The 13,724-nt window shown below is 37.1% G+C and overlaps 1 protein-coding gene across 6 annotated transcripts in view; it reads left to right on the forward strand.

Annotated features, from left to right (window-relative positions):
* The window catches only part of LOC128704236 (arf-GAP with dual PH domain-containing protein 1), an 86,299-nt gene that overhangs the window by 24,611 nt on the left and 47,964 nt on the right, over positions 1-13,724 (forward strand). For all 6 annotated transcript variants that reach the window (XM_070102939.1, XM_053799279.2, XM_053799280.2 and 3 more), the window contains exons 2-3: positions 3,129-3,240; positions 12,376-12,489. In XM_070102939.1, the coding sequence (XP_069959040.1) occupies positions 3,129-3,240; positions 12,376-12,489 (226 nt within the window). The remainder of the gene's footprint in view (positions 1-3,128; positions 3,241-12,375; positions 12,490-13,724) is intronic.

A 13,724-nucleotide genomic window follows, 5' to 3' on the forward strand; every position in this document is an offset into this window, starting at 1 on the left:
GTAAGATATAAACAGCTATTGGAGGATAGATGGGTAAATGAGAGCATAGGCAATGGGGTCGAAGAGGTATGGGGTAGGTTTAAAAATGTAAAGTTAGAGTGTTCAGCAGAAGTTTGTGGTTACAGGAAAGTGGGTGCAGGAGGGAAGAGGAGCGATTGGTGGAATGATGATGTAAAGAGAGTAGTAAGGGAGAAAAAGTTATCATATGAGAAGTTTTTACAAAGTAGAAGTGATGCAAGGAGGGAAGAGTATATGGAGAAAAAGAGAGAGGTTAAGAGAGTGGTGAAGCAATGTATAAAGAGAGCAAATGAGAGAGTGGGTGAGATGTTATCAACAAATTTTGTTGAAAATAAGAAAAAGTTTTGGAGTGAGATTAACAAGTTAAGGAAGCCTAGAGAACAAATGGATTTGTCAGTTAAAAATAGGAGAGGAGAGTTATTAAATGGAGAGTTAGAGGTATTGGGAAGATGGAGGGAATATTTTGAGGAATTGTTAAATGTTGATGAAGATAGGGAAGCTGTGATTTCGTGTATAGGGCAAGGAGGAATAACATCTTGTTGGAGTGAGGAAGAGCCAGTTGTGAGTGTGGGGGAAGTTCGTGAGGCAGTAGGTAAAATGAAAGGGGGTAAGGCAGCCGGGATTGATGGGATAAAGATAGAAATGTTAAAAGCAGGTGGGGATATAGTTTTGGAGTGGTTGGTGCAATTATTTAATAAATGTATGGAAGAGGGTAAGGTACCTAGGGTTTGGCAGAGAGCATGCATAGTTCCTTTGTATAAAGGCAAAGGGGACAAAAGTGAGTGCAAAAATTATAGGGGGATAAGTTTGTTGAGTATACCTAGTAAAGTGTATGGTAGAGTTATTATTGAAAAAATTAAGAGTAAGACGGAGAATAGGATAGCAGATGAACAAGGAGGCTTTAGGAAAGGTAGGGGGTGTGTGGACCAGGTGTTTACAATGAAACACATAAGTGAACAGTATTTAGATAAGGCTAAAGAGGTCTTTGTGGCATTTATGGATTTGGAAAAGGCGTATGACAGGGTGGATAGGGGGGCAATGTGGCAGATGTTGCAGGTGTAATGTGTAGGAGGTAGGTTACTGAAAGCAGTGAAGAGTTTTTACGAGGATAGTGAGGCTCAAGTTAGAGTATGTAGGAAAGAGGGAAATTATTTCCCAGTAAAAGTAGGCCTTAGACAAGGATGTGTGATGTCACCGTGGTTGTTTAATATATTTATAGATGGGGTTGTAAGAGAAGTAAATGCGAGGGTCTTGGCAAGAGGCGTGGAGTTAAAAGATAAAGAATCACACATAAAGTGGGAGTTGTCACAGTTGCTCTTTGCTGATGACACTGTGCTCTTGGGAGATTCTGAAGAGAAGTTGCAGAGATTGGTGGATGAATTTGGTAGGGTGTGCAAAAGAAGAAAATTAAAAGTGAATACAGGAAAGAGTAAGGTTATGAGGATAACAAAAAGATTAGGTGATGAAAGATTGGATATCAGATTGGAGGGAGAGAGTATGGAGGAGGTGAATGTATTCAGATATTTGGGAGTGGACGTGTCAGCGGATGGGTCTATGAAAGATGAGGTGAATCATAGAACTGATGAGGGGAAAAGGGTGAGTGACGCAGTTAGGAGTCTGTGGAGACAAAGAACTTTGTCCTTGGAGGCAAGGAGGGGAATGTATGAGAGTATAGTTTTACCAACGCTCTTATATGGGTGTGAAGCATGGGTGATGAATGTTGCAGCAAGGAGAAGGCTGGAGGCAGTGGAGATGTCATGTCTGAGGGCAATGTGTGGTGTGAATATATTGCAGAGAATTCGTAGTTTGGAAGTTAGGAGGAGGTGCGGGATTGCCAAAACTGTTGTCCAGAGGGCTGAGGAAGGGTTGTTGAGGTGGTTCGGACATATAGAGAGAATGGAGCGAAACAGAGTGACTTCAAGAGTGTATCAGTCTGTAGTGGAAGGAAGGCGGGGTAGGGGTCGGCCTAGGAAAGGTTGGAGGAAGGGGGTAAAGGAGGTTTTGTGTGCGAGGGGCTTGGACTTCCAGCAGGCATGCGTGAGCGTGTTTGATAGGAGTGAATGGAGACAAATGGTTTTTAATACTTGACGTGCTGTTGGAGTGTGAGCAAAGTAACATTTATGAAGGGGTTCAGGGAAACCGGCAGGCCGGACTTGAGTCCTGGAGATGGGAAGTACAGTGCCTGCACTCTGAAGGAGGGGTGTTAATGTTGCAGTTTAAAAACTGTAGTGTAAAGCACCCTTCTGGCAAGACAGTGATGGAGTGAATGATGGTGAAAGTTTTTCTTTTTCGGGCCACCCTGCCTTGGTGGGAATCGGCCAGTGTGATAATAAAATAATAAAAATAATTATTATTATTATTATAATGTTAGGTACTGGAGAGTACATATTGCTGTTTATAAAGTGGTTGCATGTGAGTGGAGTGAATTTCATCATTATTTGTAGAGGCTCCATACATCATAAAGACCAAGTTACTCATTTAATCATAGAAAACAAAATGTTTAAAAAGTGCAAATTTCAGTTACTAAATCATATTCCACTATAAAAAAAACTGAAAAATAACAAAATGAATTATCCGTTTATAGTAAAAAATATACACAGAATGTAAAAACAATGGAAGGGGCCTAGTGACTAACTATAACAGATCTTACATTTGATTGTACATAATTCCGGGAATGGATAGGACTCGACCCATGGCAGTACATATATATATATAAGATTGTAAACAACTCGGGGATTGGACAGTACTCAATCTGTGGCAGTACATTCATAACATAATTGTAAACAACTTGGGGTATGGACAGGATTCAACCTGTGGCAATACACTCCTAAGATTAATGTGGTGTTACTATCACAGATTGCATGACCCTTTATTCCGGTTTTTAATTTTATGAAGTGAATTTGATATTGCTAAATTTTATAAAGTGTATTTAGTATTGCTAAATTTTATAAAGTGTATTTGGTATTGCTAAATTTTATAAAGTGTATTTAGTATTGCTAAATTTTATAAAGTGTATTTAGTATTGCTAAATTTTATAAAGTGTATTTAGTATTGTTAAATTTTATAAAGTGTATTTGGTATTGCTAACATGCAATGTTTCTTTTTTCAAGATCCAGAATGGGCATCGTGCAACATTGGTGTATTTTTGTGCACAACGTGTGCAACTTGGCACAGAAGATTAGGCACGCATGTATCCAAAGTGAAGTCTCTCAAATTAGACAAGTGAGTAAAATTTTTGACATTGTATTATCTTTTGTTTGTTTGATAAGGTTATAGAGGAAGGGGAATAATGGACAGTGTTAATACACAACTGTATTTCTTATTTTATGGTAAAGATTACCAGGATTATAGAGAGGTATTTCATTACTTAAATTATAAAACTTTTCTGTTAAAATTAATCTAGTGACTATAACATTAAAGAAAAAATGTAGTGCATCAGAAGCTAGCTTACTCCTATTTCCAAAGAGATTATGGTAATATTCTCTATTGTTTCTTAAATTATTTGGGAGACTGTCTTTTTCACATACACTTTTTTCTTTCCTACCTTTACTTTTTTGTTTGCTCTTACTAGTGGTGTTTGGTAAATTTATGTTTTAATATTCTTAATTTTTATTTATACTTAATTTTTCCTTCAGTCCTCAATTTTTTTACTTGGTTATTAAATCTGTGTTTGACTTATGCTGTCCAGTTCATTAAGTTTGGGATCACTTGTTATGCTTGCCAGTATCCTACGTTCTCCAACATGTTTATATTCTGACATTATTTTTTTGAATACAGTACATTACTGTGCAGTAGTTGAAAATGTTCTTTAACATATACTTTTTTTCTTTGTCCTATCCAGTGACATAATTTTTCCTTTTTTTAGCAATCAATTCATAAATAATGCTGCACTTTAATGTATTATGGGGAAGTCCTTTGCACTATTTTTCCTGAGTAGAAAAAGCCTTCATATAGTAGACTAATAGCAGAGAGCTGATGACTAGTAATGGCAGTTCTGGTGGATACAGAAGAGATGGTGTTGCTCTGATAGTAATAGTAAAAGACAATTCTGTAACCACCGAATTTTGTCTTTTGTTTTTGACCCAGTGGATTTTGTTCTGTATTTCCAAAGTACATTACAAAGAGGTCTGCTATATTGAGAGTTTATTAATCTGTGTAATTGCCATGCTTTGTTTTTATTTGCTCCCTGTACAATATATCATTTTTGTTTCCTCTATAGCTATCAATATATCCTAGGCCTTCTCACAAGCCACAACAATTAAATACCAATTTTCATTAATGTAATTTTTCTTGGGGACCTGAATTTTGTTATACTATTGTCCTACGAATTCTTATGTCAGACTATGATATACTGTACAATATATTATATTTGTTTCCTCTATAGTTATCACTATATCTTAGCCCTTTTCATAGGCTACAAAAATTATATGCTAATCTTCATTAATGTAATTTCTTATTTTGTGGTCCTGGTTTCATACAAAAAAGTAATTACAATAAATACTCATTGACTGCATCCTTTCATTGCATAAACTGACTTTTACTATTTAAAACCTCCTTTACACTGTCCCTTCAACTCTTCTTGAGACATTTACATCGCCTATTATTATTATTGTTATACAGTGGACCCCCGGTTAACGATTTTAATCCGTGCAAGAGGGCTCATCGTTATGCGAAATAATCGTTATGCGAATGAATTTTCCCCATAAGAAATAATGGAAATAAAATTAATCCGTGCAAGACGCCCAAAAGTATGAAAAAAAATTTTTTTTACCACATGAAATGTTAATTTTAATACACACAAACTGAAAAAGGCATGCACAATTAAATGACACTTACTTTTATTGAAGATCTGGTGATGATTGATGGGATGGGAGGAGGGGAGAGAGTGTGTTAGTGTTTAGAAGGGGAATCCCCTTCCATTAGGACTTGAGGTAGTAAGTCCTTTTCTGGGGTTACTTCCCTTCTTCTTTTAATGCCACTAGGGCCAGCTTCAGAGTCACTGGACTTCTTTCGCACAAGATATCTGTCCATAGTGGCCTGTACCTCTCGTTCCTTTATGACTTGCCTAAAGTGTTTCACAACATTGTCAGTGTAATAATCACCAGCACGGCTTGCAATAGCTGTGTGAGGGTGATTTTCATCCATGAAGGTTTGCACTTCAAGCCACTTAGCACAGATTTCCTTTATCTTTGTAGTAGGCAACTTCTTCAATTTCTCTCTCCCCTCCTCTGAACCAGTTTCCTCAGGTCTGGCCTCTTGCTCTTGAAGTTGATCTATCAGCTCATCAGTGGTTAGTTCTTCATTGTCCTCCTCCACCAACTCTTCCACATCCTCCCCACTAACCTCCAACCCCAAGGACTTTCCCAATGCCACAATGGATTCCTCAACTGGCACAGGATTCTCAGGGTTAGCCTCAAACCCTTCAAAATCCCTTTTGTCTACACATTCTGGCCACAGTTTCTTCCAAGCAGAGTTCAAGGTCCTCTTTGTCACTTCCTCCCAAGCCTTACCTATAAGGTTTACACAATTGAGGATATTAAAGTGATCTCTCCAAAACTCTCTTAGAGTCAGTTGAGTTTCTGAGGTCATTACAAAGCACCTTTCAAACAGAGCTTTTGTGTACAGTTTCTTGAAGTTGGAAATAACCTGCTGGTCCATGGGCTGCAGGAGAGGAGTGGTATTAGGAGGCAAAAACTTCACCTTAATGAAGCTCATGTCCCCATAAAGTCGCTCTGCCACGTCTGTAGGATGACCAGGGGCATTGTCTAACACCAGGAGGCACTTAAGTTCTAATTTCTTTTCAGTTAGGTAATTTTTCACATTGGGGGCAAATGCATGGTGTAACCAGTTATAGAAAAATTCCCTAGTGACCCATGCCTTACTGTTTGCCCTCCACAGCACACACAAATTATCCTTGAGGACATTCTTTTGCCTGAACGCTCTGGGAGTTTCAGAGTGATACACTAATAAAGGCTTCACTTTGCAATCACCAGTAGCATTGGCACACATCAACAAAGTAAGCCTGTCTTTCATAGGCTTATGTCCTGGGAGTGCCTTTTCCTCCTGAGTAATGTAGGTCCTGCTTGGCATTTTCTTCCAGAACAGGCCTGTTTCATCACAATTAAACACTTGTTCAGGTTTCAGTCCTTCAGTTTCTATGTACTCCTTGAATTCCTGCACATATTTTTCAGCCGCTTTGTGGTCCGAACTGGCAGCCTCACCATGCCTTATCACACTATGGATGCCACTACGCTTCTTAAATCTCTCAAACCAACCTTTGCTGGCCTTAAATTCACTCACATCATCACTAGTTGCAGGCATTTTTTTAATTAAATCCTCATGCAACTTCCTAGCCTTTTCACATATGATCGCTTGAGAGACGCTATCTCCTGCTATCTGTTTTTCATTTATCCACACCAATAAGAGTCTCTCAACATCTTCCATCAATTGCGATCTTTGTTTCGAAAACACAGTTGAACCTTTGGCAAGAACAGCTTCCTTGATTGTCTTTCTGGTGCCCACAATAGTAGCGATGGTTGATTGGGGTTTCTTGTACAGCTTGACTAGGTCGGCTATACGCACTCCACTTTCATACTTATCAATTATCTCTTTCTTCATCTCTATAGTAATTCTTACCCTTTGAGGTGTAGGGTTGGCACTAGAAGCTTTCTTGGGGCCCATGGTCACTTATTTTCCAGAAACAGCACCGAAAATACTGTAATAATACGAAATATTCCGAGTGTATGCTTGGATGTTACCGCGGAGGCTGGCTGGTAAACAATGGGACGGAGCGGCACATGTGAGGCTGGCTGAGGGCACATTGGACGCGTCTCGGACGAAAATCGGTATGCGGGTTTTTAATCGGTATGCGAGGCAAAAATTTTGCGATAAAAGTAATCGTTATGCGGAAAAATCGCTATGTGATGCCATCGTTATGCGGGGGTCCACTGTATTAAACATCGACACTTAGGAACTTTTAAGACAATTTTATATAAAATTTTCTACAGTAGGCAGGGTGTTAAGCTAGTGTTAATTATCTTAAGTGTAGACATACTGTACCTAATTATTTGACATAATAGGCATGTATTTTAGCTTGAGTTAAATGAATAACATTCAAAATACAATGATTAAACAAGTAAGATAGTTTTATACAGCAACACATTTCTTTGTTATTATCATTTAAAAAATTTCTCAGTTGTCATGTATTGTAATAGAATTTTTTAGATATCTGCAATTAAATTAAGATTGTTAAAACAAATCTGTTAAGTGTATAACATAGCAATATAAGTACACAGAGTTAGTGCTTGAAATGTTGACTTGATTTAAGGAAGACTTCCAACACAATGGGTACTTCTCTTGTAATATAGTAATGATATTTATTTTATATATTTGTTTGTAAGTGTTTCCATTGCTCAGCAGCCTCAGAATTGGAGAAACATGATTACTGAGAGAGGTAAGTCCTTTTACACAAATTATATATCCATCTCAGTTGTATTCAGATATTATGTAATACTGTCTTCATATATGAAAGTTAATATTTATCTTTGTATTTTGTGTGTTTTTCCCTCATACATACACAGATACATATACCGAGAAAGATCGCAGTCATATTGAGAGTAACACTTGAAAAGTTTATATTTCTGTGTCTTGAAATCATACACAATTGTTTTTTTAATTATTGTACCCAGCATGAGTGGCAAAGTACTCACACCTTTGTCCAGTTTATTTTGTACTTAATATATGTTTTCATCAATAGTTAGTGTATTCTTGCATTTTCCTGAAAATCATGAAGGCCAGGTACTGTCTACACCTACATGTATGTGGTATGTGCCTACTCTGTTTCCCAGTTAATGTTTTTTTCTTCTAAAAATTTACATTTGTATCTTACTTATTACAGTCACCAGCATCCTCAGAGAATTAAGATCCTTAGAAGCCATACTTCTGCAATAAGTTGAAATTTATGCAGTTATCAATTCAAGTCACTTGTTTTCTCCATCACCACTGTTAAACAAAGACTAGACTTGTTAGCAAAATCAAGGGGCACTGTTATTGACTAAAATACCTGACATGCAGCAAAAATTTGAGCAGCATATGCTATTTTCCAATTTCTCCTATTCTGCAGTACAGTATTTTATTCACATAGTCCAAAATAAGTAAAATTTTTTGAGGAAGTAAATTTTGCAGATTGGTTTGTTTCAAGGCTCCAATTGAAACTGTTTATCTTTGGAGTTATGCTATAATTGTATAATTCTGTTGTAAACAAATGAGTAAACTGCACTGTATATATAATTTGCAACCATAGAAAATTACCATAAATACTTTAATGCAATTTTCCTGGTGTCCAACAACAAGCCCTGTTATGTAGTTCTCCCTCTTCCCTCAGTACAAAGCTGTGTACTTTTTTTTCAGTGTCAATATGTCCAACCTTAATATGTAATGTATATATTAAGTTACTAGTGTTCAGCAGAACTGAGGTGTTGTATCCTCTTTCTTTCTGTCATGGGTGTGTATTCATGTTTTATTATTGGTGTTCACCGTGAAGGCTTGTTTCAGAGTAAATTTTTGTGACCAGCTTGAAATCCTTTACTATATTTCATCTTTTTCCAAGCTCAATGTTGCAATGCTGAGCAAACCACGTGGATTTAGCATTTTTTCATGAACACGGTAATATAATAATTGGAGCTCAAGTGAAAGTCATGCACTGTATTTCAGTTCTTTTTGATGTGCAACAGGGAGTCCTACTTTCTGTTTTGACTCTTCTTGCTATATGTTAATGATATAATCCATTCACTGTACAGTATACTACAGCCTCTCCTCACTTAGCGACGTACTCGTTTACCGACAAACTCGGACTTATGACAGCCTCTCTGACTATTATGCATACCTAAATAATGCATATTAGAGCTGATTTCTTCTATTCTGATTATTACAATATACAGTACATTACTGTACAAACATTTAAATTTATACCAGAAATGTTATATATGGTGCAAAGGTGACATTAAAACAATATCAAAGATGGTTGACACAAACCCACCACTATTATAGTATGCTCCTCACTTAGCGACGAATTCATTATGAATGGTCTTATGAATGGAACTCTGTCGATAAATGAGGAGAGGCTGTATATATTTTAACACAAAATCGTATCCCTGTTTCTCATCTCCACAGTGAATTTTATTACGATGGTTTTTGTTAGGCTTATTTGGTAAAAGCAATAACAACAAAATACAAATCAGGGAGTTGTGACCACTAAGCAGAGTAAGGGAGTGAGAGAGTGCACCTGTGACTAATATTCCTTACTGAACCACTGCTGACTGGTCATCATCATATAAACTTTTGTCTGTTTGTGCTAGGGATGTTAAGCTTTAGAATTTGTTGTCCAGAGTGCACATGCCCACACAAAAATACACACAACAAAAACAAAAACAAACAAAATAAATACACACATACATACATGTATAAATTTATTTATTTATTATATAAAATACAAAAGGCATCAAGATGGTGATACACACAGTAGGCCCCCAACTTATGAGTTTCGCACTCACAATGTGGCACTTTGGAATAATTTTTTTAACCAAATGAATTCATGTATTGTTTTTGTTCATTTTATTCATGTATAGAGAGCTAATATTTGTTTGGTAAAAATTGGTAAAGAACTGTAGTACTTTATTATTACTGATGTGGTTGTTGAGTTTGTCAGAAGTTGGCATGCAAGAATGATTGGTTAGGCAGAGGTATGAGAGAGGGGTGCCTGGGAGTCTTCAAGGAAGGCCCCTGCCCTGGACTGGTGGCTGAGGGGGGAGGGGGGAATCAGAATTAGAATTTTCAGGAAGCGCTAAACCCGTAGGATTATAGTGCACGTGGGGGGGGGATGGAAGGTATTCAGGCTCAATTCAGGGAACCGGAGCACATATCCAATTCCCTAGATCAAGAGCCCCTCACCAGCATCAAGGAACCTCCCTTGAGGGGTGAGGGGGAGGAGAAGGGAAAGAAGTAAGAGTTGGTATATCATTGAGGCAGGTTAGTTGTCTTGAAGCGTGGGTTAAGGCCCTGGCCCCTGACAGATGATCAAAGAGGTATGACCAGGGGTTGGTTAGTGAGCCTGGGGAGAGTATGGGCCCAGAATTTAGCAGGTGGCTGAGGGAAGAAGACCAAATAGTGGGTTGCCAGAGAGCCTGGGAAGGGGAAAGCCCCAGCCCCAGACTGGGGGCTGTGGGAAGGAAGTGGAAAAGAGCTGGGTACTCTCTCCTCCCTCGCTTCCTTGACTCATCTAACTGTATGCCCCACCACCCACCCTCCTACCCTCCTTACACAGTATTCTAACCACTCCTCAACACCATATGCCCGACATCTAATACTATACATTCACTGTTATTAGTGAGATGATGCAGAGCACATGTATAGTGTGTTGCGTCAGATACCATGGGAAACAGTGGGGGAGAGTGGGAGAATGTGAGAAAGGGAGAAAGGTAAAGGATTAGGAAAGAGAATAAGAGGAAGGGAGGGGAATAAAGAAGAATCAGGGATTCATCAAAGCATCCTACAAGTTTTCACTTTGTTAAAAAAATATGAAATTTTATATGGACTCTTAAGTAAGTATATTTAGGTATAGGTACACATATGTATAATTATCATACATAGTAACATATGTGCAAATTACCTAGGAGTGCATCTCTGATTGCAGCATGGGTGTCTTGTGGGAAAAAAACATTCCATGTTCCAAATACTCAAATAATGAATGATTTTCAGGTTTTTCAGGAATGCACATGTGTCATAAGCAGGGACCTACTGTATAGTGATGCTTTTACTCTGATGAATATGTCAATACTGATCATTCATAAATATATGGCGTTAATTTTGACTGGTCAATAATAATGAGCAATATATTTCAGCTTGTAAATACATAACTGATTTAGTAGTATGTTATATTTTTATAATAAAAAAATAAGCTGGGGAGAAGATTCTGTATCAGCTTCTAGATAATAGGATGGGTAGTGAAGTAGGCAGTAGATTTAACTTATAGATAATTGGTTAAGTTGTATATTTATACTGTAAACAATAAACTGGGCATTACATTTTAATTTTTATAATAGGCCAGCCAGTACTTTTGAAGAAAGAGTTTGTACTGAGACAGTGTTTTGATCAGTTAAGGTCTTTATCAAGTCATAGAGAGATTACAAATTACACACATACCTGTATATATGCTGGTAAGAGAGGTAGAAGTGAGGTGAGTGAAATTGTTGGAGTGTGATGAATTGTGGATCTGTGGAGTGTTTGCTTTAGTGTTTGCTTACGTGTCTTTCTAAACCAACTTGTCGGTATTTATTACCAAGGTTTATACCATTGCAGGAGATACACTGGACTATCCTGAAATACTATGATTTCTGGATGATACGTCTGCCCTGTAATATGGTGTGTGGTAGTGGTTTGGCATATAGGTAGTTTAGGTATAAAAAGTTCCGAGAGAGCTACAGGTATGTTACAGTCAATCATTTATGTCAATAACCTTCCTGGAGAAGTTGTTGATGATGTTAGTTTATAGATGCATTCAATTTGTATCCTCTTTACGACTTGCTAAAGATCTTAACAAATCAAAACATTGTCTCAAATGTGCAAATGTTTCTTTTCTTCATTAGAGTCAATGGTATGCCATTTGAATAAATTTTTTTAAGCACAGTGGTAACATGGAGCCTTTGTTCAGAGAATAGGTACACCACACTTCTTCTAAAAGCTTACTATCTTCATAATATGTAGATATTTTCTACAAATTATACAATTTTTTTATAAATCAACTGATTAGGCCAGGTGTTCAAGAAGTCATCTATGCACAAGGAGCCATAGGCACAAAACTTATTTTTATTCTTTAATCCTCTGAGCCATGTAATATTTAGAAATGCTGTACTATATAAAATGCCCAAGTTACACACATTCACTTATGCACTGGGTACATACAGTAACAGCCTAGTTGATCAGGCCCTGATCCACTGGGAGGCCTGGCCGTGGACCGGACCACAAGGGTGTTGATCCCCTGAATATCCTCCAGGTAGTATTGAGGAAGAAATAACAGCTTTACAAATGCCAGTCCACAATGCGAACATGCGAAACAAAACCATATTTTTTTACAGTTGTTATCTATATTAATAACTCCTTTTTAAGTTAGAGACCTCCTGTACTAGCATTGTATAATATGAAAAGGAATTACACAATACTTTCAGTAAGTGGAGATTTATTTTGCACCACCTTTTACCAATGTATTTTGTTTAATATTATATATAGTAGATCACCTTTTTATAGTTTAAAACTGAATTACACATACATTAGTGGAGTTTTATTTTGAAATTCCTCTTGCAGATGGGATGATGAACAGGTAGAGAGTATGGAAGCGGTTGGCAACATACAAGCTAAACAGAAATATGAAGTACACGTACCAGCATGCTATAGAATACCCAAAGCTGGAGATCCACCGTAAGTACATTGCTTTACAAAAAAAATTACTTCAGTTAATATGCATGTGTTATGAAAGAGAAACTGTATTCTGTGCATACTGTATTCTAAGGGCCAACAGTAGGATACAGTTAAGAACATATAAGTAAACAGAAAGTATAAAGCACATGTTCAACTGAAAAAACTTTTTCAGTTGAACATGTGCTGTATTTGACTGAAAAAGTATTATTCTGGTGAAACATTTTGGCAGTAGATAACCAAGTGTTGAACATGTCTCTTATTCATCACCTTGTTGGTATTATTTATCACCAGCAATATGACAAAATATAAAAAAAAAAAATATAATTCAAGAAAAAATAACATAATTATGTGCAAATGAATGATTTTATTTTTTAATAATGTTTCCCCATACACAGTTCATAGTTTTTAATGCTTCTGCTGAGAATGATCATACAGGGGGGCTCACTTATATAGCAGGTTAGGTTTCAGGCTACCATTGTAAAGCAAAAAGCACTGTAAAGTGGAACAAAATCTTTTTTTTTCACTTTCAAATACATATGAAAGCCTGATAATATGTTTACACTATGATAATACATATTCAAATTCAAAGTTTATTCTCTATAAGGATTACAATGCTGAGTACAGAATTAACCCTTTCAGGGTCGCCAGGCCCTCTACGAGACTTGTTCTCAGGGTCGCCAAATTTTCAAAAAAAAAAAAAAAAAGAAAAGAAAAAAAAATTTCTTATGAAAAGACAGAGAATCTTTTCCCGATAATAATGACACCAAAAGTATGAAATCTGATGAAAAACTTACGGAATTATGCTCTCGCGAAGTTAGCAGTCTCAGCGATGTTTACGCATCGGCGATTTTGCCCACTTTGAGCCCTATTTTCGGCCAATTCCAGTGTACTAGTCAACAAAAATCATAACTATTTCGCTAGAACCCCATTTTTTCTATCGAATGAGTACAAGAAACCACCCATTTACCGATTTCAACTATCCAATAAAGTGGTCAGAATTTAGCAATTTTGCCAATTTCACACAAATTTCAAAAGATGCCAATTTCCAAATAGGGTCCAGAATAAACAAGAAAGACATTCCTGGCACTATTATTATTATTATTATTATTATAATCGAGGGGGAAGCGCTAAACCCGGAGGATTATACAGCGCCTGGGGGGGATGTGGAAGGCATTCAGGCTTAATTCGGGGAACTGGAGCACAGATCCAATTCCCTAAATCAAGAGCCCCTCACC

Source organism: Cherax quadricarinatus, chromosome 84 (assembly GCF_038502225.1).
Source record: "Cherax quadricarinatus isolate ZL_2023a chromosome 84, ASM3850222v1, whole genome shotgun sequence".
Taxonomy (NCBI): Eukaryota; Metazoa; Arthropoda; class Malacostraca; order Decapoda; family Parastacidae; genus Cherax; species Cherax quadricarinatus.